General features: G+C 41.9%; 1 protein-coding gene across 1 annotated transcript; it reads left to right on the top strand.

Moving 5' to 3' along the window:
* On the top strand, positions 1 to 26,171 carry Olfml1 (olfactomedin like 1). Its single transcript, XM_028859865.2, has 4 exons — positions 1 to 330; positions 3,581 to 3,590; positions 3,752 to 4,040; positions 23,413 to 26,171. Exons 1-4 carry the CDS (start codon positions 215 to 217, stop codon positions 24,201 to 24,203), a joined length of 1,206 nt encoding a protein of 401 aa, XP_028715698.1. The 5' UTR covers positions 1 to 214; the 3' UTR covers positions 24,204 to 26,171.
* Positions 26,172 to 27,114: the final 943 nt, after the last annotated feature.

Raw genomic sequence — 27,114 nt, 5'->3', positions numbered from 1 at the left:
CTTGCCAACAGCTGGACTTGATCACCAGCTTGAAACTGAGATCATACACTGGGTAGAATAACAAGCGGACTTTGTTCTTCTGGCTGTGCAAAGCGTTGTTTTTCAAGGAATTGCCACAGCGGCAGACAGAGAACCAGAGATCACACTACCTGGACCCTTAAGTCTCTTTAGAGAAACAAAGTGTAAGAAATTCTGCTACTGGGGAGTGTACAGGATGATGATGACTCTTCGGAGAGCTTGTTCACTGGTTCTCTTCCTCACAGCATTTCTGCCCCCACCACAACATGCCCAGGACCCAGCTATGGTACATTACATCTACCAGCGCTTCAAGTCTTGGAGGTAGGTGACGTGTGTTCCCTCACTGGGAGAATGTCTCTTGGAAGTCACTCTATTGTACCCGCACTTTCCTGTCAGCTAGGATGCATGTCTTCCAGATACAGAATGAATCATCGCTATGATTTCCATTACAGATGTGCGTAGCCTAGCAGTTGAGGATGCCACTTCTAGTCCAGACCACTCTATCACTAGACTTTGAGCAAGGCTTCATTCTACACTTGCCTGGCAGTTTTTCTCACCTATAAAATGGACATAGAGATAGAACTTAACTTCAAATGATATTCTGAAAATTTTAATGAAGAGATTTCAACTTTGAGAAATTGGAGGTGTTTTACTTTGGTCATTAATCCATACTCAGAACACGGCCTGGTCCACTGAGTAATTTCCAGGTTGTTGAACATTTTAAAACCTAACCGTTCAGGTCTTCAAAGTATGAAATCACAGCTGTGGTCACATTTTCTTCATCTTTTTATTGTATTAGGATGCTAACTGATTCCAGCTTTTTTTTTTCTTCCCTTTTTATGGTAAACTGTTAAGTGTGACTATAAAATTCGGTAGTATACACAGAAGCTCATTGTGAATTTTTACTTTTTAATCGTAGCTGGACTAAGGCTTAGAAATGAGTTTTTTTTCCGCAATGTTAAACAAAGGGGACGCACTTGAGCTTCCACCTCATTAGAACAGGCAAAGACCTGTGGTTGGGAATGTGGCTCAGTAGGTGGAGTGCTAGCCTAACACTAGGGCTGGCCCTGGATTCAATGCCTAGCACGGAGTAAGCCAGGTGTTGGCATGTACCTGTAATCTCAGCATTCGGGAGGTGGAGGCAGAAGGACCCAGGAGTTCAGAGTCATCTTTGGCTACATAGAAAGTTTGAGGCCAGTTTTGACTATGTAGGACCCTATCTCAAAACAAAAACAAATGAACAAAATTCCATATTTTTATAGGCTAGCCATATTCTTGGGGACAAATATAACCTTCCACTTTAAAATGCCTGGCTCTTGCACAAGTTAAATTGGCATGTTATGCATGTTCTTTCAAGGACACTCTTATCTCAAATATATATTTTCTATGTTTTCCTAAAAAAAAAAAATCTATAAATCCAAATGATGGTACCGCCTAGTTATAATCTCAGTAAAGTAAGTCCACAGAGCAATCTAAACACATTTCCTCACATTGGCCAGTGAGCAGGTGGGGGCCTGGAAGCCGTGTGAAGCATTCCCAGGTCCCAGGCCTCTAACTGCTCTTCTGCTTCCATCATGGACACACTGCCAACCTCATCTGCTTAAAATGCCAAAAATTTGCTTAGGCTTCAGCAACAGTTAAATTCCTAGGTATGCATTGTCCTTCTGTACTGTGAGAGTTTGTCTACAGACAAGGGAATAACGCACAAAGTAAGACATTCACAGCCCTGGAGGTGGATTTGGAAAATCGGATATGCTCTGTAGATGCTTAGATATGTTCTGTAGAAAATAAAAATATGTCCTTTTCTGACCACTAGGTTCTAACCTGGAGGTGAAGCCAGTCCCAGGTGGCAGGCACTGTCAAGACAGAGGCTTGACAACTCAGGGATGCAGGGCCTGTCCTGAGAGGGTCATGTGGGAGAGTAGGAAAAGGGAAAATAGATACTTGAGAATTATTAATATTCAATTGTCTCCCTGTTTCTATTTCAATCTCTGTGTGTGTGTGTGTGTGTGTGTGTGTGTGTGTGTGTCTGTGTCTGTGTCTCTCTCTATTTCTCAATGTCTGTCTTTCTGTCTCTGTATCTCTCTATTTCTCTCTATCCATCTCTGTCTCTGTCTGCTGCTGCTGCTGCTTTTCATGACTCTATCTCTTTCTCTTCCAAGTGAAGGTGCCCTACACAATTATGTTTGGAGCAAAAAGTTTTACATGTGTGAAGAGGGCCTTAGTCAATGTCACCAAGTGAGCTTTAACTACCAACTCTGTGGCCTAGCAACCCCATTTCCATTCATGTATTTTTCCATTCACCAAGTATTCATTGAGTATTACTATATCCTTAACTTGTGCCAGATATAAAGGAATGGAACTTATTTCTGGGAATCAGGCCTAATAAAATAACTGAGGACATAAAAATGTAAATACATAGTTTTTTTCCTTAACATTGAGTGGGGAAAAAACGGAAAACTAAATGTTTCTTTAAAGGTGTTTAATAGAACAAACAATGGGATTTCAACTTAATAAAAAGCTTGCATTTTATTAAAATTATGTTACATATGGGTAAAGAAAATGCGTATCTACACAATACATTGTTGTTCATCCTTTGAAATGAAGCTTATATATGACACTGTAGATGGACTTGCAAGATCTTCTACTGAGTGAAATAAGCCAGCCATGAGAAGATAAACACTAAATGAAAGATTTCAGTATACATTTAATCTGAAAAAGTTGAACTCATAAAAACAGAGAAGCCTGAGGAGTAAGGAGATACTGATTAAAGAATATAAAGTTTCCATTAGAATAAGTTCTGGTGGTAGGGAGATGACTCAGTCAGTACAGTGTGCTTCCTAAGCATGAGGACCTGAATTCAAATCCCCAGCTCCCACATGAAAAGGAAGGTGTGGTGATGTCCATCTGTAAGCCCAGTGCTGTGGAGGCAGAGGCAGGCAGTTCTCCGGGGCTTGCTGGCTAGGCAGGCTAGACAGTTAATGAGCTTCAGATTCAATGAGAGACACGGCCTCAAAGCATAAGGGGTTCAAACAATTGTGAAAGGCAGCTGATGTTGCTTTGTGGCCTCCACGTGTACACCTGCATATGCACATAGACACACAGATACACACACACACACACACACACACACACACACACACACACACGAAAGAACGTGTCTAAGAGATCTATTGTACCTGTCATTACTATAGAAAATAGCAATACACTGCATACCTAGATATTGAGAGAATAGATTTTTTACTACCTCAAAAGTAAATATATATGTCTTAACTTGCTTGATTTAATCATTCTACATCAAAATATCACATGTACAACAATTATATAGGAGTTTCACTTGTTAATAAGAAAAACATGATCAACACAATAAAATTATAGTGTGTACTATAATGATATGATAATATATAATAATATAACATAATCATAATAATTTAAGAATGATATTTAAATGATAACAATATATCAGCAAGTTAAAATAAACAGATATTTAGTAAAATTATGTGCAAATATATATTTATATGCATCATGAAATACATTTTAAATTGGAAAATTTAAAAACTAGTATACTAAATGTCAGTAGTACCTATGAATTTAGGATTATGGATTATTTGCTCCTTTTGATTATACTTTTCTAATAATCTTTTTCTATGAATGATAGCTATTTGTATTATGTGAATAATTGAAATAATTTGCAGTAATTTGGTAACTTTGGTAATTTATCTCCTGTCTGAAGAAAGGGCTGGAAAAATGTACCCAAACAACAAGGGCATACATTCAAGACTTCCAGGAATTCTCAAAAAACATCTCCATTATGCTGGGGAAGTGTCAGACCCACACAAGTGAATATAAGAGTGCAGTCGACAACCTGGCACTAAGAGTGGAGCGTGCCCAGCGGGAGATCGACTACCTGCAATACCTCCGGGAAGCTGACATATGCATCGAATCAGAGGAGAAGACACTGGCTGAAAAGGTACTTCAAGAAGCAGAAGAAGAAAAGAAGATCCGAGCTCTGTTGAACGCAAGTAAGGGATTCTTCTACCACCCCTTCTGGGCCTGACACACTTGGAGAGATGAAGACTCTGTGCAGTTAGGAAGTGTGATCAGTGGTGATGAGTGAGAACTGGGGGGCATTCTTGTGTGTACAGGTGTGAGCAATTTGGCAGGGGTCTTACATCCCAATAGAATCCCACTGCAAGGAAATGGCTTTCTTTCCTCAGAGAGTTTCTAAAGACATCATGGAAGGCCAGGTCTACAGTCTGAGAGGTAGACATTGGTTTAATGGAGACATGTGGTCCCAGATCCTTCTAGGGAGAGTAGCAGGCTGGTGTGGGCTACATCAAGGACCCTAGGAACAGAGACCTGCTGCCAGTGTAACAAGCAACAGTTTGAAACTAGAAACTGTGACAATCAAACCTCAGGACTGAGTACTACATTATATTGCTATTGTGTGCTATTTGGGATGGTGGCTTTCAGAAATTTGTCCCCAGTCTTGTGACCCATCAGTATCAGTTCTAGGCTGTCAATAATAGTATCTAGTAGCTCATAGAATGATAAGCATCACAGCTGAGAAGATTTTTCTGTGCATGTGTCCATTTTATTAAAACAGTAAGAAAAACAAGCCCCCCCCCCACCTGTATTTTGTATTCTGGAAAGACTTCACTGCAAATAGGGAGACTATTCCAAATTTGGGGAACTTCAGCAAGTTTATATAAGACATAATCAGGGTCATCTTTGTTTTTAGGGCTTTACGTACCTTCTCAATATAATTGTTTTAAGAAATTATGGGTCATAAAAAGGGTCTTGGGCCTGAGGATGTAGCTCAGTTGGTAGAGTACCTGCCTAGCATGCAGGAAACCCTGGGTCCCATCTCCAGCATGAGGTGGAAACAGGATCAGCAGTTTAAGGATAGCCTCAGTTACATAGTAAGTTTAAGGCCAGCTGAACCTACATGAGACCTTGTCTCAATAAAAAATAAACGGAGAAGGTCTCTCTAAGTGAAGTGAACATTAAGGACACTTCAGGGATAGCACAAGCTATAAAGACATGTCTATCTGCAAATCTGGCTGAGAAAAAACTATGTAGGGCAGGAGACTATAGAGAAATGAAGCTGAAGAGTTCTAATCAAGCCCTATGCTGGTGCCGATAATTACCCATCCATTTATTTGTTCACTTATTTACTGACAATTATTGATAATTATTGATAAATAGTAGCAGATATACTATCCCAGGTACTAGATGCAGATGCTGAAATATCATGTGGTCTGTGCTAAGGAGACTGAAAATGACTAGAGAAACTGCTCAATTATTCTAAACAAGGAAATGATATAAAGGAAGAGACTATGACGGGAGAGGGGACACTTGTCAGGAATACTGAAGTAATTTAAACAAATAATGACTCAGCATGAAGTATTATGGGATAGAAAAGAGCTGGTAGATTTGAAAGCTATTCAGAGTTGAAATCCACATGGTTTGGTAACTGATAGTTGAAAGTATAGGATAAATTAGAGACATGAATCCAGGATACTTCCAAGGTTTGGGACTTAGGTCATTAACTGATTGGTATGAAATCTGTTAAGATAGAAAACCCAAGAGTAGTTTGGAAGCATGTGTGACTTGACAAATTTTTTCCAAGCACTTACATCTTTATTTGTTTACTGTTGCTATAACTGAATCATACAAGGTAATTTGTAAAGAATAGAAATTTACTTAGTTTATTGAAAGTTTTCTAGAGGCTGGGAAGTCTAAGAACATGATGTAGGTATCTACTTGGCATCAGGGGAGAGTCATCTTGCTGCATTACGACATGGCAAAATGCATTGCAAGCTAGCTCAGAAGCCCCTTTTATTTATTTAGTGTGTGTGTGTGTGTGTGTGTGTGTGTGTGTGTGTGTGCGCGTGCGCGCGCGCCCATGTGAGTGCATAAGGAAGGGAGGGTTGTGTGTGTACACATATGGAACCTAGAGGTCAACTTAGGGCATTCTTCAGATGTCATTCATCTTGGGTTTGTTTGTTTCTTAGATGAGGTCTCTCATTGAGACCTGGGGTTTACTTATTAAGCTAGACTGGTTGACTATTGAGTTCCAAGCGTCCTCTTGCCTCTACCTCCACAGCACTGGGATTGCATGATGTACCCTAACACTGGGGGGTTTGTTTATTTTTCATGTAGATTCTGGGAATGAAATTCAGGTCTTCATGTTTGCAAGGCAAGCACTTCTACTGAACTATCTCCCCAACCCTGTTCTGTTCTGTGTTTTTCTTAAAGATCCACTAATACAATCATAAAAGATGCTACCCTTGATTTTCATGACATCGTCTAATCCTAATTACCTCCCAAAGGCTCTACCTCCAAGTAATATGAACATATGACTTTAAAGACTAAGCCTCCAATATATGCTCTTTGAGGAAGGCACATTCAAACTGTAACAACATAAAACTTCAAAGTTTTCTCATTCATTTATTGGCTCACTGCTCATATTCTCCTCCATCTGTGCCAGCTCCATGAGAGCTTAAACATTCCACTGCAGGGTGTAAAATAGGATCTTTGTTCAAACAAATAATTGTCAGTAAAGAAGTAAGTAAATAAATAAGTGAGTGGATGGAGTGAATGCCAGTACAGCTTATTTAGAGTATGATAGAAAAAAGAACATCATAGTCCTGAGTCTGAAGAAAGAGCAGGCTGCCTTTCCTACCATATGAATCAGTTGATCTAGTTGGTCAAGTGAGAGATCCTTTCAGCTTTGGCCTTGTCCTGCAGTGAACTTGCCCCTCTGAGAGAGCGTGTCTTTGAGTAACAATGAGTATGAGAATACAAAGGGGAAATAAGCTAGAATCATCCTTGCAGGGTGAATACAGGGACTTTTCATACATGGTAGAGGGATGGGAATGTAGCTCAGTGGTAGGGTGATTGCCCAGCATGTACAGAACTTGAGTCTGATTCATATCTCCAGTAAGGAAGTGATGAGGGGAATGAAGTGCTAAAATTGTCTGAGCTAGAATGTGCCTGAACTTTCCCAGAGGGCTGCAGGCAGGCCACCAAGCCCAAATGGTAGAGCTGTGTTCCTGAGCTTTTCCTATTCCTGGGGTACTCTCAGACCTGCAGACCTTGAGGTGAACCCTTCCCCATTCTAGCTAGAGTGCAGCGGAGTTCCCGACACTGGAGTTCATGCTTTGTCAACTCCATCCTCTGTCCCACTCTGCAGGCACTGGAGATTGCCACTCACATGTCTGTCACTTCTGGAGCTCAGATTCAACGATAGCTATTTAAAATTGAGCCAACCCTCATTGTCTTTCACTGTTAGATGGACAAGTCTGCACCCTGTGCTAGTTTCTTTACTGTTTCTCTTGCTTCCTAGATCCCCATTATGGTCACACACACCTTCGCACAACTCAGCATAGATTACATTACTTCACTGTATAGTATTTTTCATAATTCTTCACCATTTGTTAGCAGCAGCAAAAATGTCCACTCTACTCTTCAATCCTTTTATATAGAAAAAGCCTTTTGAAAAGTGACTTGAACCAATATCAACTGCTGTTCCTCCCAAAGTATACATGTATAGTTATAACTTAAATAAAGAAATATATATTATCATGTGCATACAGACAAACATGTGAGCATTTAACACACTCAACCACACATATTTTATTTACGTGCATCTTATTCTTCTACCAGACCATGAATAAATATCCTGGCATCATCTTCTCTGTGTTCATGGGGTGTACAACAGGGACCTAGCATAGAGGAAGAAGGCCAGAAAAATTATTCCTAGAAGAGAAATGGGTGGTAGAGACTCTGAAGAACAGATAATGGACATGTGACTCTAAATACAATCACAGCCATGTGATTAGTGGTCTCCTGACCTGGCCTGTTCTGGTCTGCTATTCTATTGCTGTGATAAAACACACACACACACACACACACACACACACACACACACACACACACACACACTAACCAAAAGCAAGTTTGGGAGGAAAGAGTTTATTTGGCTTACACATCCCGATACAGTCAACTACTAAGATAAGTCAGGGCAGGAACTCAAGTAGGAGCAGAGGCAGGAATCATAGAGGAACACTGCTTACTGTCTTTTTCCTCATGGCTTGATTAGTCTGCTTTCTTATACAGCCCAAGACCACCTGGCCAGGGGTGGCACCACCCACAGTGGGCTGGGCCCTCCCACATCAACCATCAATCAAAAAATGCCCCCATTGACTGGCCCATGGGCCAATCAAAAGGAGTTGATCACTCAACAGAGGGTCCCTCTTCTCTGGTAACTCTAATTTGTGTCAAGTTGACAGAAACTAACCAGCATATGATATATTATTTTCAGGCAAAGCTAGACTTAGAATGCTAGCTTAGTTCCCTGTCCTGCACATATTTTATAATGTGCTTGACCTTATTTTATTGTGGTGGTGGTGGTGGTGGTGGTGGTGGTGGTGGTGGTGGTGGTGGTAGTGGTTTTTGCTTTACTCTTCTGGTAGATACTGTGCCAGATCAGTTTTCTAACTCTGTAGAACAGATCATCATAAATTCAGCAGCTGAAAACAGTATGAGTCCATTATTACAGAGTTCACACATGGCTTCTTCTAACTGTATGACCAAGGCCATGGGCTTCCTGAGGCTCTGGTTCTGTAGGCAGCTCACAGTATGGTACTGAAAAGACAATTTTTTTCTGCAAGAGGTGCTCCACACCTCTTTTAAGAAGTTCTTTATCTGATCACATTAAGTCTTTCTATCATTATCATCCTTTCGATTAAGATTAATCAGAGTCAACTGATTTGGACCCTTATTAATGACAGCATCCCTGAACATTTGTCTTAAAGTGCCATGTGATCACAGTGTACACCCTCTCATATGCCCAGGCCCTGTCCATGCTCCAGGGACAGAGTTAGTTATGTGAAGTCTGTACAGGACAGGGATCTTGGGAGCTGCATTAGTTATTTGACTCACAGCTGCCACAAAATACCTGACAAAAGCCACTTTGGGAAGAAAGGGTTTATTTTATAGTTCCGGGGATACCGTCCATCACGGCAAAGACTGAAGCAGCAGGTAGCTGGTTATATTATGTCATCAGTCAGAAAGTAGAGAGCAGCGAATCAATCATCAATCAATCTCTCTCTCTCTCTACCACTGCCTTTCCTCTTTCTCTCTCTTCCCATCTCTTGGAGTGCTAGATTGAACCTAGGATCTCATCACTCTACCCCTGAACTATATCACCTGGTGGTTGCTTTCTCCTTTTTATACGGTCCAGGACCCCAGCCAATGGAATGGTACTGCCCTCTTAAGGGTGAGTCTTCCCATTTCAGTGATCTCAATCTAGAAATGTTCTTATAGACATACCTAGAAATTTGTCTCCATTTCAATTCTATTTATTTTATTTTACTGTTTATTTATTTTAAGTATACGAGTACTTCCCTTGCATGTATGAATGTGTACCACCTGATGCTGAGGAAGTCAGAAGGCAGCCAGATCCCCCAGAACTGGAGTTTCCAGATGACTGTGAGCTTCCAGGTGGATGTACATATAGGTCCTGTGTTGCTGGCCTTGAGAATGCAACAACACTGGGTTGGTTGGGAATAGAACTTGGATCCTCTGCTTGAGCAGCCAGTGCTCTTAACTTCTGAGTCATCTCTCCAGCCTTCCGTTTTGATTCTAAATCCCATCAAGTTGACTGTCACAGTTAGCCATCACAGGGACCATTTGGGAATTCCACCTACCACCATGTCTTAGTTTGCTACTAATTATCCGAACATGTCTTTCTAGAAGATCCCACTATTCCCATCTCCTTGGGCTACAAGGACTATGCCAGTGGAACAGCTTTCACTAAAATCCTAAACTCTGAAGTCAGCACCTCCTGCAAGCAAACCCCTTGGGATCATGGGTCAGAGAGGGCTCAGGCTATAGGGTTTCCTTCAGACTTTCTGTCTCAGAACATTTCTTTGGGAAAGCTTTAGAGAATGGACAGTACAGGCACCTTAGAAAATTCCATTTTGTACCTCAAGATACAAGTAAATTCTAATGCATGATAGAATGATCATCTTCTTTCAGATATTTCTCAGGCAACGACTAAGAGGCATGTCCTGAGGAACAGCCAAGATGACTGTTCTAAATGTTTGCTAAACCATTCTCCATCGAGCTGTTCTAAAGCCTTCAGCCTTTATTTTGAGGTGTTTTCACAGATGAGGTCAATATGGGTCCCCAGTCTGAGGAATGTTGAGATTAAGTGAAATTCTTAGACTCTTAACTCCCCACTTTGTATCCCCATCCCTTTCCCACACATATATGGTTTATAATAGAAGCGAGTGACAGATTTTAAAGTCATTTCCAATGTTTGGCGCTAAGATCATTGTTAAAATGAAACTTTGTTCGTTGTAATTGCCAGTTTATCACACAGCACCACTGGCACGTAGATTGAGAATTTATCCAGCTGAAGCCTTTGAGAGTCCACAGGCTGCATTCTTGAGTGGATAAAAGTATTGACCTCCTTTTAACTTCTAAGTAGCTTTTGAAGAAGAATTCTCAGGGCAGTCAAAACAAGCCATTATGACAGATTTTATTTTCCTTCTCGAGTCCAGCTCTTTTTATTGCAAGGAAGCATGGGAGTGACCTCATGTAACCTTCACCCTGCTGCTGTTAGATAACGCATATCTTTTGTTAGATCATGTTTCCAAGAAGTCTGCTGAATATCTGAATGCCTCTGGAATACATTCAAGTCGACAGCTGCATGCCTATATTCAAACCCACTACAAACAAAACAAATAACTAAACAAACACTTCACTCACTGAAAACTAAAGAAAGCATGTCTGTGAGGCAACTCTCAAGGTCCATTGGTTCTCGATGAGTAGAGCAAAACATTAAGAGAACAACAACTAATTTGTAACAGATGTGTTAACTACATAGGAGGAGACTCAAGGCCTGTCTGCCGGCAGAAATGTAGGAGATCATAAGGGTGCTTGTGTGTGCATGTGTGCAACAACTCAGTTTTGCTGCATTCTCAAGGCCAGCAACACAGTTTAGCTGCTCCTGTATATTCCCTAGAGAGTGAATGCCCACAAGTTCAGAAAAGTCTATGTACATAGAATTTCTTTTGTTCATTCATCTAAAAATCCTGTTTCTTGTGAGGCTATTTCTAGGTACTGTGGATATGACCAAAAGTTCCCAAAACATGTCATCTGGTAGCTTTTGGTTCCAATTGGTATGAACATTCATTCATTCTCTCTCACTCATTTGTTCATAGGTTCAGCAAATGTCTGACTAAATTCCAGATACATTTTAGACTTGTACTAGCATTAGAGATGGAACACTGACTGTAATTTTTGTTCTCAAAACTACTTATAGTAAAGAAGCAATCTAGACACAGAGGAAACAGTCCAGAGTGAGGACTGCTCTGATGGAACCATGTATGAGGTGTCACAGAAACATGTTAGGTCATAGGGTCAAGGTTGCCTTGATGCTAGGAGTGATGGGACTGTAAAACTAGACAGTAACCTCAGGCTCAGTTTTAATCATAGAAAAGAGCTCCTTAGCTGGAGACTGGAGTTAAGAGCATCCTCAGCAAATGCAGCCACATGCAGCAGCACAGTGGTAGATGCTTGGTGGGCTATGTGGAGCAAATCATTTTCTAGAATGCAGTCAGAGCAGGATGCTATGGAAAGTGGGAGTGGGGGGATCCAAAGGAGTGCTGAGCTGAGCTCCCCATGCTAAACAATCTTCCATTTGCCAGCTGGGCAAATGGGAGGAATGAGAATGGTAGCTAATATTTATTGATAATACATTTTAGGTGTCTCCAAGTGATGTGTGTACCTTAATGACAATTGTCATGTCATTGACAACAACCCCACCAGTTAGGTATAACCATTACCCTACCACCTCATTTTATATATCGGGAGAACAAGACTGTGGGAGAACAATTTGCCTAAGCTCACACAACTAAAGAAATGTCCAGGATGACATTCAAACCAACCCTGGCTTGCACACATGCCAGCCCCTCCCATCATCCCACTGCTGAGCTGAGCAATGATAAGTATGGGAGTGCCACAGCTCAGACAGAGGATTGGGAAAGGTCACTCTGGACACAGGGTACAGAACAGCCTAGCAACAGGAGAGGTTGGGAGCATATAGAAGGTAAAGACTAGAGCCAGCAAAGCAATGTCAAGGGTGACCACAGAGAGATATAAATTGAGAGCATTCTGCTCTAAGAGTAGATGTTCATGCTAGAAGTTTCTGATCTCAATATGGGTCACAGTATGAAGACTATGATTCCATCTCACAAAAGATTGATTTACTTACATCCTGGTTAAGAAAAAATCAATTTATTTCCCTGTTTTTTCTTAATTTACTATTTTATTTTTTGAGACAGGGTCTTATTTATGTAGGCTAGGATGATCTTGAGCTCACTGCATGTTTGAGGATGACCTTGAATGTCTAATCCTCCTACCTCTATCTATCTGTGGATTTCTGGGATGACAGGCATGCATCACCATGTCTGGTTTTATGCAGTGCTTGAGTTAGTGCATGCTACTAAGCACTCTACCAACTCAGCAACCACTCCAGGTCCTCTTCACTGACTTTTAAGCTAGAAAATATCCTTGCTTTGCCCCCTTCTCACTTCTGTGGCCCTCGATTGACCTCTCATCAGTTCAGTGGAGTGCTTTCTTCCCATTATTTCTCAAATGCCTTCATTCTACCTGTACTGCTCTGTCTTCCTCTCCCCACGATTACAAGCATCTCCCATCCCCAACACTCACCTCGCTGCCCCATCTACTCCTGCCCCAGTACTCCGACTTGTACAGCCACCATGATCATCTTACTAGAATTCCAATAGCATCATTTTCCCCCAATGGCAAGTGCAAACCCAGGACAAACAAAAATGCCCTGTATAGCTCTGTCTTACCATAGCTTTATTTAAATACTTATTTTTTCTCTACAAAGGAATACCTGATGATGAAATAAAAACTACAAATACTGTTGAAACTATATTTATTTTGTTTTCCTTAATTGTAAAGGTAGATGAGAAGCCAGCAATCAAACACTGCAATGTTTAGTATTTCTCAGCTTTGTTTCCACCCATCCCTGATGTTCTATGCTATTTATTTTACCTGCTATTTTAAAAACATAATGCATAATCCATGCATGCCCACATTTCAAATGCTGTTTTTCCAACATCTATCACAGTGCCTAGGATGAATGTGAGATCAGTATGCTCAGACCTGAAGTACTGTATTAGAAACTGGAGGCAACTGTTTGCTTGGGATCACACTAAGCCATTTTTTTCTGTTGTCCAGTGCTCATTCTTTAGTTACTATGATTCTATAGATACTATCATAACTTTTTTTTAATTTTTTCAGATAAAAACATTGTGGCTTAGAGAATCTTCCCCCACATTCCTGCTTTACCCAGGGGTCCATACCACCCCAGACATGAAGCTTCCTTCCTGAACACCTTCATTCCATATCAGCTATCTGTTGCCACATTAACTTAACTCCAAACCACTCCAAAATTTGGGTTAAAGCAACACCCAATTCCTATTTCTCAGTAGTCTGCAGGGTGGGAGGACATTCTATTGATCTGGGCCAGGACTGACCGCCTGAACATCCCCCATTCTTGACATGTTGATGAGGAATGACTTGTTGAGGAGGATCTCTTTTGAGATGACTTGGTTGTCCTCCACATGCCATCTGGCTCTCCTGGAGGCTCATTCTTATGATGAATGCAGATGTCTCAGAGAGAAGACAGAAGGGGACTTAGCTTGGTCACTTTTACCACATTCTTGGTGGTGGTGGTTGGTTTTTTTGTTGTTGTTTTGTTTTTGTGTTTTTTGTTTGTTTGTTTTTGAGGCAGGGTTTCTCTGTGTATCCCTGGCTTTCCTGGAACTTGCTAATATGGACCAGGCTGGCCTTAAACTCAGAGATCTGCCTGCCTCTGCCTCCTGAATGTGCTGGGATTAAAGGTGTGTGCCACCACTGTCCCACCATTTTCATCACATTCTTTTGGCCAAAGCAAATTTCAATTCTGGCTCCAAGGTGCATACTTCCTCTAGAAACTCTAGTTGCATCCCATATTGTGGTTTTGGTCTTGATGCTCACAGAAGCAGGGAGCAATCAAGATCAGTTTTTAGTTATGCAAACATATATCTGAGAACAGAGAATCTGTTGGTTGACGGGTTTGAGGAAATGAAACAGAACCAGCAAGAATGCTACTAGAGTTCAGATTCAGATGAGTATGTCTTAGATGACCACACATTGAGACAAGATGGAGAGGAGAGGAGAAAGTGATATTTCTTTTATAGGACTGTAGATGACTTTGTTTTCTATCCAAAAATGTAAGAGAATGGCAGTGTCACAGCTAAAAATGGAGTACATGTCTACCCTTTTTTTAGTTTACCAGGAAACTTGTTTAAAAATGAACAGACGTGGGCTAGAGAGATGGCTCAGCAGTTAAGAGCACTTGTTTCTCATGGAGAGGACCCAGACTTGGTTTCCAGCACCCACAGGATGGCTCATATTCATCTGTAACCTCCAGTTTCAGAGGATCCCATGTCTTCTTCTGACCTCCAAAGACATACATGCGGTGCATATATACACTTACAGGCAAAACACCCATACACATAGAGTAAATATATCCTAAAAGGATTTTAAATCAAAACATTGAAAACGGGGCTTACAAATGAGAAACAGATCCAATCAAGGAGTTCACCATTATAACCTTGGAATGCTTGAGATGTTGCAATAGGCAGGTACCTGATGTAAAGTGGCAGTTGTTTCAGATCAGAAATCCCCCAGATGATAGGCCAATCCCCTGCTTTGCCTCACATGAATACTTTCTAGCCGCAATGCTCTTGAGCAGCAGTTCTCATTCAGTCACAGAAACTCCTTTGCCATCTTAAAACTTATTCAACGCTCCAAAGAGGGCATGCTGAATTTGGTTACAGATACTGACTTTGCCACATTCATAATTAAGTTAGTGAGGCTGTAGTATGTACCAGATGTTCTTCCAGGGAGAACACAAAGTAATGAATGAAACAGACATGACAAAGTCTTGAATCTCACCACATTTCCTGTTTACTGAAGGGACTATGACAACAAATAAGTCTGCAGATGAGTATGTAATGTATCATAAAAACACAACAGACACTCAAGGGAAGAAAATCTATTATGACAAGGAGGTTATGGAGAGATGGCTTCTTTTAGAATACTGTGTCAGAAGAAAGTTTGCCCATGTTGGGGTACAGCTATAGGAACCCCAAGGTGGAAGCTGGCTGGACTCTCACTCAAAGCTTAGACATCTTCCTGGCATTCAGGAATTCTCCTGGTGTTCTCTGCTTGTTGCTGGTGAATGACATACACCTAAATAAAATCTGTTTCCTTCCTCATATGCTATTGCTAATCACCAATACAGCTGACTAGGCTTGGTTCTAGGTACCTTAGAATATTCTAAATTTAGCAACTGAAAATGTAGGAACCTAGAAATGCCTGCAGTAAGTGTTTAATGAGAGGTTCTGTGTGGTCATCAAGATCAACATGTACAATGTTATTGTATGCTAGGCCCTGATTAAGCCCTAATATAAGATACATAGCTCTCTAGCAACACTAAATCAGTGTGGATCACTAAGGAACATCCCATACAAGGCAGCGTTTCTGTTTTCCTGCCATCCATCCACTGAAGCACCCAGACAGTGAGATAGCCCTTGCTAATCTATTTGCTTTCTAAATTAGCAGAGTAGAAATTAAGATCACAAGTTTGGGCAGTGACAAACAACTGCACTGTCTGAACCTAACTGTTTACACTAGTTCCTGAGTGTCGAGCATAAGCAGAAAGAGTCTGGATAGTGAGATGGGTACAGATTGTGTCCTAGGCACTGGGGAGGAAAAAAGGAAGAAGAAGGTGAGAAACAGAAAGAGAAAGAAGAAAAGGTGGACAAGGAATAAGAGGAGGTGTTGGAGGAGGAGGAGACTCCTTGCAAGGAACTATCTAGTCCAGTGTAATGCCTGCCTTAGCACTTTTCTATTGCTGCCAACAGACACTATGGCCACAGCAACCTATAGAATAGTGGTTCTCAACCTTTGGGGGGTTGAATGACTCTTTCACAGGGGTCACAGGTCAGATATCCTGCATATCAGATATTTACATTACCATTCATAACAGTAACAAAATTACAATTATGATGTAGCAATGAAATAAGTTTGTGGTTGGGGTCTGTACAACATGAGGAACTGTATTAAAGGGTGGCAGCATTAGGAAGGTTGAGAACCACTGCTTTAGAAGAAAAAGTTTATTGGCATTTACAGTTTTAGAAGGTGAGTCAATTACCATCATGGTGGGTAGCATGGCAGCAGGCAGGCAGTAGCTGAAAGATCACATCTGATCCACAAACAGGAGGCAGAGAGAGGGAGAGAGAGAGAGAGAGAGAGAGAGAGAGAGAGAGAGAGAGAGAGAGAGAGAGAGAGAGAGAGAGAGCTAACTGGGAATGGCACGGGCTCTTGAAACCTCAAAGCCTAGTGACACAGCTCCTCCAACAAGAGCACATCTCCTAATTCTTCCCAAGCAGTTCCACCAACTGGGGACCAAATACTCAAACATGTGAACCTGATGGGGCCATTCTCAATCAAACTACCATATTACCCATACTGAAAGAGGGCTACACAGATGGAACCATTCATTAACTGGGGCAAGAGTAAGGCATTAAAAAGTGAAGATTTATAACAAAATTTCATAATGTGGCGGAAAATGCTCATGACTTTAGAAGAATTTTCTTTTTAATGGACTCTTACCAAGGAAACTTACTAGTCTTTTTCTGCCAGTGTCTCATGTATCTGTCTCCCTTCTTGAGTCCTGGTTTATCATCATCACCTGGCTACCCCAATCTAACTAATCAATTCCTCTCTTTCTAACTGCCCTTGAATCCCTGCCTGCCACTCTTTGGTATCTTGAATCTGTACTACACTTATAAACCCAGTGCCTAACTTCCCTGTGTCCATCACCCCACCCCCTAGTCCCCACCCCCAGCCACTTTTCTACCAGAGATGAACCAAAGTCTCTAATAATCAGAATGAGTCACAGTAGAGGAACAAGTCCAGCAAGTGTTATTAATAAGAAGGAAAGTATTTTAAGAGATTCAAATAAGTGATATTTGTATATGAATTCCTTGAGAGGCCTTAGGCTAAATTCTACACTAATAGCTTGTCTGAAATTTTGCCTGTGGGGGAACCACACATTTCAATGTCTTGGTTTGTACATGGAAACTTTACATAACATTTTCTCTGTTGAGTAATTTGCATCTTAGTTGGACTCAAGTTTTTTTTTTTAATTTATTATTTCCAATCTTTCCTTAACTCTTTCCTCCTGTTAAGTATCTGTCCCCCCCCCCAAAAAAAAACAGCAGGAAATTTTAATTTATTCTTTTACTGGGACACTGAAAATGTATGCTCACTAATTTCTAGAGAAACTTAGATAACTTTAGAAGATTATCCCTGATAAAAAGATAGAGCACACCTATCCTAAACTCATAGCTTTAGGGCTGGCACAACAAAGGCTGGATTGACAAAAGGAAGTTCAAAGACTGGATTCCAGAGCCCCCAAGTCTCTAATACCCAGTCCCAAGCTCCATCCTATATATGTTCATTATATAACACAGGCTATTCTGGGACTCATAATGTAGCACAGATGGACCTCTAATTTACTATGTAGGCCAAGCTGGCTTCAAACTTGTAACCTTCCTGGGTCTGCCTCCCAAGTGCTGGGATTATAAGCCTGCCCCTCCATAACACTCTCTCTTCTGTTTTTTATTTTATTTGCATTTTTGGAGCTAGGGTCTCATGTAGTCCAGACTGGCATCCAAATTGCTGTAGAGCTCAAGATGATTTTGAACTAATTTTCCTGATTCTACCTCTAGTATTACAGGCTACTATGCCCAGTTTTCTGCAGTACTGGGGATCCAACCTAGGGCTTCATGTGTACTAGGCAGGTACCCTACCTACATACCCACATCCCTAATCCCTGCTCTTCTGTGTTACAAAAGGATGTTTTCATTTTTCTTTTCTTTGAATGTAAATTTTTATTGATTCTTCGGGAATTTCACATCATGCACTCCAATCCCATTCACCTCCCAGTCCCTCCGTATCTGCCCTTCACCCTTGTAGCATCTCTTCAAAGGAAAAATTTAAAAAATAATAAAATAAAATAAAAATAAAAATATTAATTAAAACAAAAACAATAATAAAAGCAAAACAAAAACAATCAAACCACCACAACAAAAAACCCACCTCTGCTCCTCTGTCTTTCTTGTCTCTCCATTACCTCTTCATTCATCTTAGTGGCACTAAGAGCTGCGATGTGTTGCACAGTAAACCCTTTTATACAAACAAATTTACTTGCACATATTCATTGTGTAATGAATCATTGGTCTGGTTCAAGGCCTCTGGCTTCTGATACACCATCACTACTGGACCCTCATCAATACTCCTCTCAGATAACCTGCTGTTGCCCCTAGTCATGGAGGTCCCGTGGCTGTGGTTCCACCGAACCAGTCTCTTTAGGCACTCCAGCACATCATAGATGGGGTGGATGTTGGGGTAGACCAACTCAAAGCCCTGGATGTGTGCCTGGGTGGTAGCTGAGTTGGTCAGTCTGGCCTCTGGGACCATCCCCCTCAGGCAAGGAACAGAGCCTTTTCTCCCACAACTGTGCTTAAGGGTGGACCCAGCTCTCCTGAGTTGTGGGAACAGCTCTCCTATGAGGGGCAGGAAAAGCCCAGAATGGCCTTTGCATTTCAACCCCTGTGGTAACAGGGGCAACGGACATCAACACAGACCCCTGCTGCAGCAGGATCAGGGACCCAGACATTGCCTTCGTCAGTAGCTTGGGCCCATTTGTCACCATGGCCCTAGTAGTAGCACAGGTCACTCAGATCAGCAAGGCCCTGAGGGCAGCAAGGACCTCGAACAAGAACATGGACTTAAGTGGCACCCAGCCCCCAGGCATCCACATGATCTTCAATGGTAACAGAAGCCACAGACATCTACACAGACCCTGGCAGTGGTATGGCCATAGACCCAGACATGGCCCTCGACTGCAGCTCCAGCCCAGACTTCACCGTGGCTCTGGGTGGCATCACAAGTCACTCAGATCTGTATGCCCTCTGGCGGCAGCCCCTCAGACACCAACATGGCCTCAGGTGTCCACATAGACCCTGAACATCTGCATGGCCTTCAATGGTAACAAGAGCCACAGACCTGGCCCTTGGTAGCAGCCCAGGCCTGGATGTCATGAAGCAGGCAACCCACAAGAATGTTTTCTTATAGACAAGAAACACATGTTCCTCATTCTAAGACACAGTCCTTACATAGCTTAGCTTCAAGTCTATTCTTCCCTGGCAGGAAGGACAGGCACTGTGGGGACCACCTGCTGGAAGTAGATGTCCTGTCACTCCACTGGTCTTTCTCTAGGCACACCAGTACACATGGCTCCCAACCCTTCCTACCTACCACACACACTACCCTGCATCTGAGGCTGGCTGGGAGTGTCCTGGCTCCTACCTCTGAGTTCAGAAGACCCCTTCACCTCTGACTAGCTGTGTGACCTTTCCAAGAAACTAATGCATGCCTTAACTTTCTTCACTTGTTAACTAGTGATTAAAATATATGTCATGGCTACTTATTATGAGAATCACATAAATTATTATAAAGTTATGCAGTACAATGGATTCTATGTATTTGTAAGATATAAGATATTTAATAAGGACTTGTTCTTTTTTTTTTTTTTTTTGGTTTTTCGAGACAGGGTTTCTCTGTGTAGCTTTGCACCTTTCCTGGAACTCACTCTGTAGCCCAGGCTGGCCTCAGACTCACAGAGATCCACCTGGCTCTGCCTCCCAAGTGCTGGGATTAAAGGCGTGCGCCACCACCACCCAGCTTAGAATTGTTCTTTAACATGGAATATCATATGGGTATCTGAAGGAACCCATGGACTTTCATCCCCGTCCCCTGTACAATCATTCTACGTTTATTTAAGAGCTTGAAGTCTCACCCACTTCTCGTTGATCAGCATAGGATCAGGGAAGAGCGAGCAGTGGCTTCAGCTCAGCCAGATTTGACTGTGTTAGAGTAGAGATGGCACCCTGGGAATCAGGGTGGCTGTTCCACTTCTTCCACTTCTTCCACACATTCCCTCATCCTGCAATAGCTCACTCAATACAGCAGGATGTACATGTGCTCCTGAGATGTTTAAAGTCCCTGGATGCCTTTTCTAGTGTCTAGCTTTTTATAGTTAGGTCACCCACAACAATGTTGACACATGAAAGCAAACCATCATGCTGCTGGAGCATGTTAGGAGGACATGGCAGCGCCTGGTAGTTGAGAGACTTTGGCAGTTCTCCTCCAAATCTGGCCTCCGGCACAGTATGAGCCAGGTGAGACCACTGTCTCTCTACCTAAAGAACTGACTTCCTGGGACTTGGCTCTGTCCATCTAAGCCTGTTCTCCATTCCATGTGTTTTCTTCAGAAAATGTGGGGTCCATTTTTTAATGAAATAATGGATTTTAAAGTATCTTAAAAGCTTTGAAGTGCTTTATGAATGATTATTTACTTAAGATTGGTTTGCAGTCAGAACCTAGAAAGTGCTAGTCTGTTTAGATCCCAGCAAAACATCTGAGATTTTTATTTTCTTCACTCAACTGCCATTTACTGAATCCTCAAAGCATTGAATTAAGTATTTGGGTACAATACTAAATATGAAGATGGATCCCTGTTTTTGGAGAGTCTTATGAGGGAGGTGGATAATAAGCTAGTAAAGAAACAGATAAAACAATTAACAGTGTACTGAGTGATCTCAAGGAAAGAAAAAGCCCATTAAGGAGATGATATTGGAAGTAAGACTTGGCCAGGTATGGTAGTGCAGGCATGCAATCCACTTGTGAGTTTGAAGCCATTCTGTGCTACATAGTGAGTTGAGGGTATGCAGGGGGGTAGGTTACTTGACGAACGAATGGGATCCAATCCATTGTGCAAAGTTCAAGAGAAAGAATGTTCCAGGTAGAAGGATTCTAAGTGCAAGATTCCTGAGGCAAAAAAAAAGAAATTTGGCATGCTCACAGAACATAAAGAAACTATGTAGTTAGAACACAGTGATACACAGAAGATGGCTCACTAATGATAAACAAGGGCCACATTGCACAGTCTTATAAGCCATGGTAGGGAATTAGGATGTTATCTTGTGTGTGATGGAGAGGGAGAAAATGTTTAACATGTCTGATCCCTCTGACTCCGTGGAAAGTATACTTGACATGTAGATGAGCAAGCAAAAGTAAAATCAGGGAGACAAATCATATAACATTTGTAGTGATCTAGGCAAGAAATTATGACTCATGGTTTTCAGGAGAAGAGTAGGTGGTAAGATATATAGCTGACTATTTTTATTGAATTTTGCAAAAAAAACATTTAAATATAATATATTAATTAATTCTCTGATAACTTCATATATGCATGCATGCAATGTATTTTTATTATTTTCACTCCTACTCCTCCAAACTCCTCAGCTCAATCCAAGACCCACTCTCTACCTACCTCCTCATGTCCTTTAAAAAATCATTATAACCCACCAAGTCCATTTTGTACTGCCCATGTGCTCATGGATATGGGGCCATCACTGGAGCATGAATGACCTACTAGGAACCACACCCATAAAGAAAACTGGCATTCTTTCCCCTAGATACCATCAACAATCAATAGCTCTCTAGCTAGGGATGTAGCTCATGACCCCAAGCACTAGCCCCCTGCCACACACACCACAGCTGGAATATTGATTGGATTGATCTTATGCAGATAGAGTGAGTGCAGTAGTCTTGTTTAGTCCTGATGATAAGGTTTCCTTCCAGTCTTCCCTGAGCCCTGGCTCTTATAATCTTTCTGGACCATCTTCTGTGTGGTCCCTGAGCCTTGAGGGGAGGGAGTATAATATAGATGTATCATTCGTGGCTGAGCACTCTCCAGACACTTTCGTTCTGTACACTGACAAGTTGTAAATTCACTGTCTTCTGCTGCACTAAGAAACTGCTCTGGTGATGCCTGAGAGATGCACTAATGGTTGGGTATAGAGATATCAGTTTGGAGAGAAGTTTGAATCTATACCCATTAGTAAAATAATAATTGACTTACCCCTGTGGTCTGTGAGATCCCTAACAATGGGTTCTTGGCCAGATTTATAGAGATCTACCAAAAAGTCCCAAATTAGAACTAATGACCTACTTTTCCTGAAATGACTAGTAGTGCCAACCTCTTGAACGTGGTCACAATGATGATTCCAAGGGGCTAAGGTCATCTGGAAGATGACACACTTAAAGGCCAGGTGGAAGAAGCTTATACCACTCCTGTCTATATCCCACCAGAGAAAAACAAGTGCATGCAGCTTAACCACAAAGGAGACTATGAAATGTAGTTTCACATGCAGTAAGAAAGAGTGAACTGCAATAGAACTGGAGGAGCACAGATCATGATCTCTGCCACAGTCAGAGGAAAAACTGGAGAACCACACAGAAACAGAGATGGGGGAGAAGGCATCTTCAAGGAGGAGGAACTGATCAATGCTGTCATACTACAGAAGATGAAGTAACAGACCCACATAAAAGAGTGGCAGGAATTTTCCTTTAGGAGCTCCCTGGTAGCATTATCAAGAACAGAGTGTGTTGTACAGTGAGAGTAGGAGGTGAGAAAGTAAGTAGGAAAAATGTAGACTGTTCTGTAGGAGAAGCTGAGGATGACATGGTGGGAAAGATAACATAGTATCCAGAGGTTAACTAGTTGTAGATATTTATTTATTATTAAGACAGGATCTTACTATGTAGCCCTGGCTGGCCTGGAACTGCTATATAGATTAAGTTGGTCTCAGAGACACAGAGAGCTGCCTGCCTCTGCCTCCAGAGTGCTGAGCATACACACCATGCCTGATCATGAGATTTAAAAATAGTAATAAGCAAGATAAATATAAGTTAAGACTAAGGGGCTAGTTATGAAGAAAAAAATTACAAATTATGAGATGATTGAGGCATCTAGAAGCTAGGATAGAATGTGATCAAAATACAGTGATTATATTACTCATGGAAAGGAGAAAGAACACAGCTTCTTCTACGAAAATTCTACAATTAAGGGACAGGTAATGGAGAAAGTTCATGTCTAACTGTGTTTATTTCTTCGAAAGAGTTCAGGCCTGTGTTCCATTTTTGCTCTAGGATTTTCTGAGTGAAACTCTTCTGTCATAGACCATGGTATCATAGCAGAGATGGGAGGACATTCTCTACTGGTATTAGATCTGAAGGGAAGCAGTGTTCTTTAGGTATGGCAAGTCTTCTAGAAAGACAGCCTGTGTTCGTGAATAATCTGTTCTTTTTCTCCTGTCTGGCTAGGCTGTGACAACATGCTGATGAGTATAAAGTCTCTGAAAATAGTGAAGAAGACCATGGACCCAGATGGCTCTTGGATGAAAGATGCTGGTGGTAACTCTGCAAAAGTGTATTTATTAATTGGATCTAGACACAACACAGTTTGGGAATTTGCAAACTTGCGGGCATTCATGGAAGACAGCAGCAAACCTGGCCCCCGGAAGCTAATCTTGCCACTTTCCTGGCAGGGATCAGGGCAAGTGATCTACAAAAGCTTTCTATTTTTTCACAATCAAGGAACTTCTAATGAGATAATTAAATACAATCTGCAGAAGAAGACTGTGGAGGATCGGATGCTTCTCCCAGGAGGGGCAGGCCGAGCACCCATCTATCAACACTCCCTATCCACTTACATTGACCTTGCTGTGGATGAACATGGGCTCTGGGCCATCCACTCAGGACCGGGTATCCAAGGCCATTTGGTTCTCACGAAAATTGAGCCAGACACTTTGGGGGTAGAGCATTCATGGGACACACCGTGTAGAAGCCAGGATGCTGAGGCTTCATTCCTCCTGTGTGGGGTCCTCTATGTGGTCTACAGTTCCGGTGGCCAGGGCCCTCATCGTATCACCTGTGTCTATGATCCACTGGGCACTGTTAGAGAAGAGCATCTGCCCAATTTGTTCTTCCCCAGGAGGCCTAGAAGTCACTCCATGATCCATTACAACCCTAGAGATAAGCAGCTGTATGCCTGGAATGATGGCAATCAGATCATTTACAAACTCCAGACAAAGAAAAGGCTGCCTCTGGAGTAATGAATGGCAGCTTGGGAGGGGGGGGGTTGTGTGGCTTGAGCAGTGGTTTTCCAGAACACTGAGGTCACAGCCCCTTTACAGTGTAGTACCCCTCTAGAGGCACACAAAAATAGGATGTAAAAGTTTAAATACATATTATTCCTTTCCCAAACGTCATTGCCTTAGGTATCATTTAAGAACATAGATGAGGCCATCGTTCCAAAGTTTTGACCAATATCCCATCCTCATCCAAGTCTGATGGGGCTTAAGGCCTCCTCCATCTGATCTTAGTCCCAGTCTTTCCTTATTCCAGCATTTTCTCTGACTCTATTCCTCTTCCAGCAATTAGGATATTGCCACCCCTGATACTCACTGATTTCTTCTTTGGCTTTCACTCAGGCTCTGTCCTCTTTTTCAAATGCTTAAAAATATTTTTTCATTGACCAACTTTATTAGTTAATTTTCTTGTTGCTATGACCAAATACCTAGCAAGCAACTTAAGAGAGAAAAGGTTTGTGCTGGCATATAGTTTTAAAGGGGAGCAGGCACAGTGTTGCATGCCTTCAGTCCCAGCACTCAGGAAGCAGAGGCAGGTGGATCTCTGTGAGTTAAAGATTAACCTGATCTACATTGTAAGTTCCAGGCTAACCAAGGCTACAGAGTGAAACCTTACCAAAAAAAAAAAAAAAAATGGGTATAGTCCATCACGGTAGTAGTGAAATGGTGGTAGCAGTGGCATGAGACAGCTGTTCATATTACATCTGCAATCCAGAAGCAAGGAGCAGACCAGAAGTGGGGCTGCACTAAGAAACCTGAAGGCTTACCCTTATAGTACTCACCTCCTCAAGTTAGGCCTCACTTCAAGGCCTGCACCCAGCTGGGAACCAAATCTTCAAGCACATGAGCCTATTCGGCACATTTCACATTGAGACCATAACACTCAGGAAGTACTATTTCTTGTTGATGCTTAATTTTTATTTCCTCTAGCCTTGCCCTTTGCTAAGCCAAGTGGATACAGTAACAAAATAAAAGCAATAATAGTTGGATGTTACTTTCTAGTTACAAGGCCTTTTAACATTGTTTAATTCTCTTTTTACCTTTGTAGGTGCTTACAAATCTTTATAGTTGCTAAGCCAGAGAAACTACAAAATGAAAGAGCTAGATAAGATTGCAAATATCATAGTCATTCCATCATCCAAGGAAGGAAGTCTCAATTATACACTTTTGCCCACCTATCCTTAATCATTATGTCCACCAGTTTAGCCTAAAAATAATTAGTTTGCCCCTTAGGCAGTTTTCATGTCTGCACAAGGTCTTCTTGTAGGTCTTTCAAAGTCAGCTTTCTCCAGAAAACCAGCCCAAGCATAAGGACAAAACTCTAGCCTCATCTTGTCTTTCTGTTGCCTGCTTCTTTCTTCTTGCTTTAAATATAATAAAAGTGATATTTAGCAAATAACCTCATCGGGTTATATTTGCCTATATCCCCCCAGCACGAAAGCTTTCCAATATTATCTGTGTTGGGCTTACTGTAAACATTCCCTAACACATGAAGGCCCTTGGTAAATACGCTAGTCTGGATGGAAGCCAGGTAGCAGACCAGCAGCTTTGCCACAGCAGGCATGCTGGGCATTGCAGAGGGTAGTTGAGAGGGACATCTGCAAAGTGTTTCCCACATGTGTGTCCCATTTGGCTGAGTCCAGGTCACAAGCGAGACTGCAGTGCCAGCCTCAGTCATGTGCTGAGGTCTCTGCCTTTCCAGGTTGGTCACATGAGAAGGCTTGCTTTGTATACTTGCAGCTGTCTATCTGTCTTTGCCAAGTCCAGGCTGGGACCACAGGCAGTGAAGAGAAATCCCCACCACCAACACCATATACCATCTGAGTAAATCTTTGGCAGAAAGGAATGACCCACAGCTCTGATGAAATGGCCCCAAGAGCCCAAACCTTTTGCAGAATAATGAATGAATAAAAGATGTAACTGCTCCATGAATCCAGGAATCAATACCTGCTCTATGGGTAAAGTACATTACCTACCTTTCTGACAAAGAAAGTGACCTACTCACATTGAAGGGTGCAGGAGCATTATCAAAGGAGTGAGTTCTGTATACATGGCTCCTTTGAAGTCAAGAGAATAGTTTGCTTGTAGTGTGCTGTCTGGCTTCTATCTGGGAAGTGCTTGGAATGGACAACTCTGCAGGATACACCTATCCCAAACTGCTCACCCTGGTACACAGAACCCCCACAGGTAGAATATCTCTTTTAGGTGAAGAAATGTTCTTCAGGAAGAACCTGTTCATTGCTACGTTTCCTAACAGCATGCAGGCCCTGGGACATCTGCTTTGGTATCTTTCACATGTCTGCTTTTCAGCTCTAGTCTGGCTGGATTTAAATGAGGATTGATGATGTCTCCATGACCCACATCAATGGTTATTATATTGTAGCACATAAGAATCACCTGAGGAGCTTTAAGAATTCCAATATTCAGGCTATACTCTCCAATGCCATTAAATCAGACCCTCTGGAGTGGGAGGAAAGCATCTGTATTTTTAAAGCTCCTTCCCAAACTGCACATAAGCTTGAGAAAGCCAATTTCATACAACATTCTGCAAATAATTGCATACTTCTGAGAAAATACTAGCAGTTTCTGGGGCCCCGGGCAAGAAACTGGGCACCCCTAGGTTACCAGTGGGATTTGGAACTGCCCACTAACGCACAGGAACTCATGTGAACTGCACAGGCTCTGTCTCCAAAGGCCTCTCCGCTATTTTAAGGAAGTGAAAGAACCAAAGGGTGTCCTGCTGTGACACAAGTCTCATGGGCCCCAGCTTTTCGATGCTGGCTTTGCCTTTGCTCTGCTGCTGGCTAGGTCCCAGCAGTGCTCACACACCTGTTTGCCAGAGTGCTTATGTTCTGTTCACACGTGCAATCCTCTG

Source organism: Peromyscus leucopus, chromosome 1, assembly GCF_004664715.2.
Source record: "Peromyscus leucopus breed LL Stock chromosome 1, UCI_PerLeu_2.1, whole genome shotgun sequence".
NCBI classification, from domain to species: domain Eukaryota; kingdom Metazoa; phylum Chordata; class Mammalia; order Rodentia; family Cricetidae; genus Peromyscus; species Peromyscus leucopus.
The sequence above is the reverse complement of the archived record's forward strand: the minus strand, read 5'-3'. Positions and strand labels throughout refer to the sequence as shown.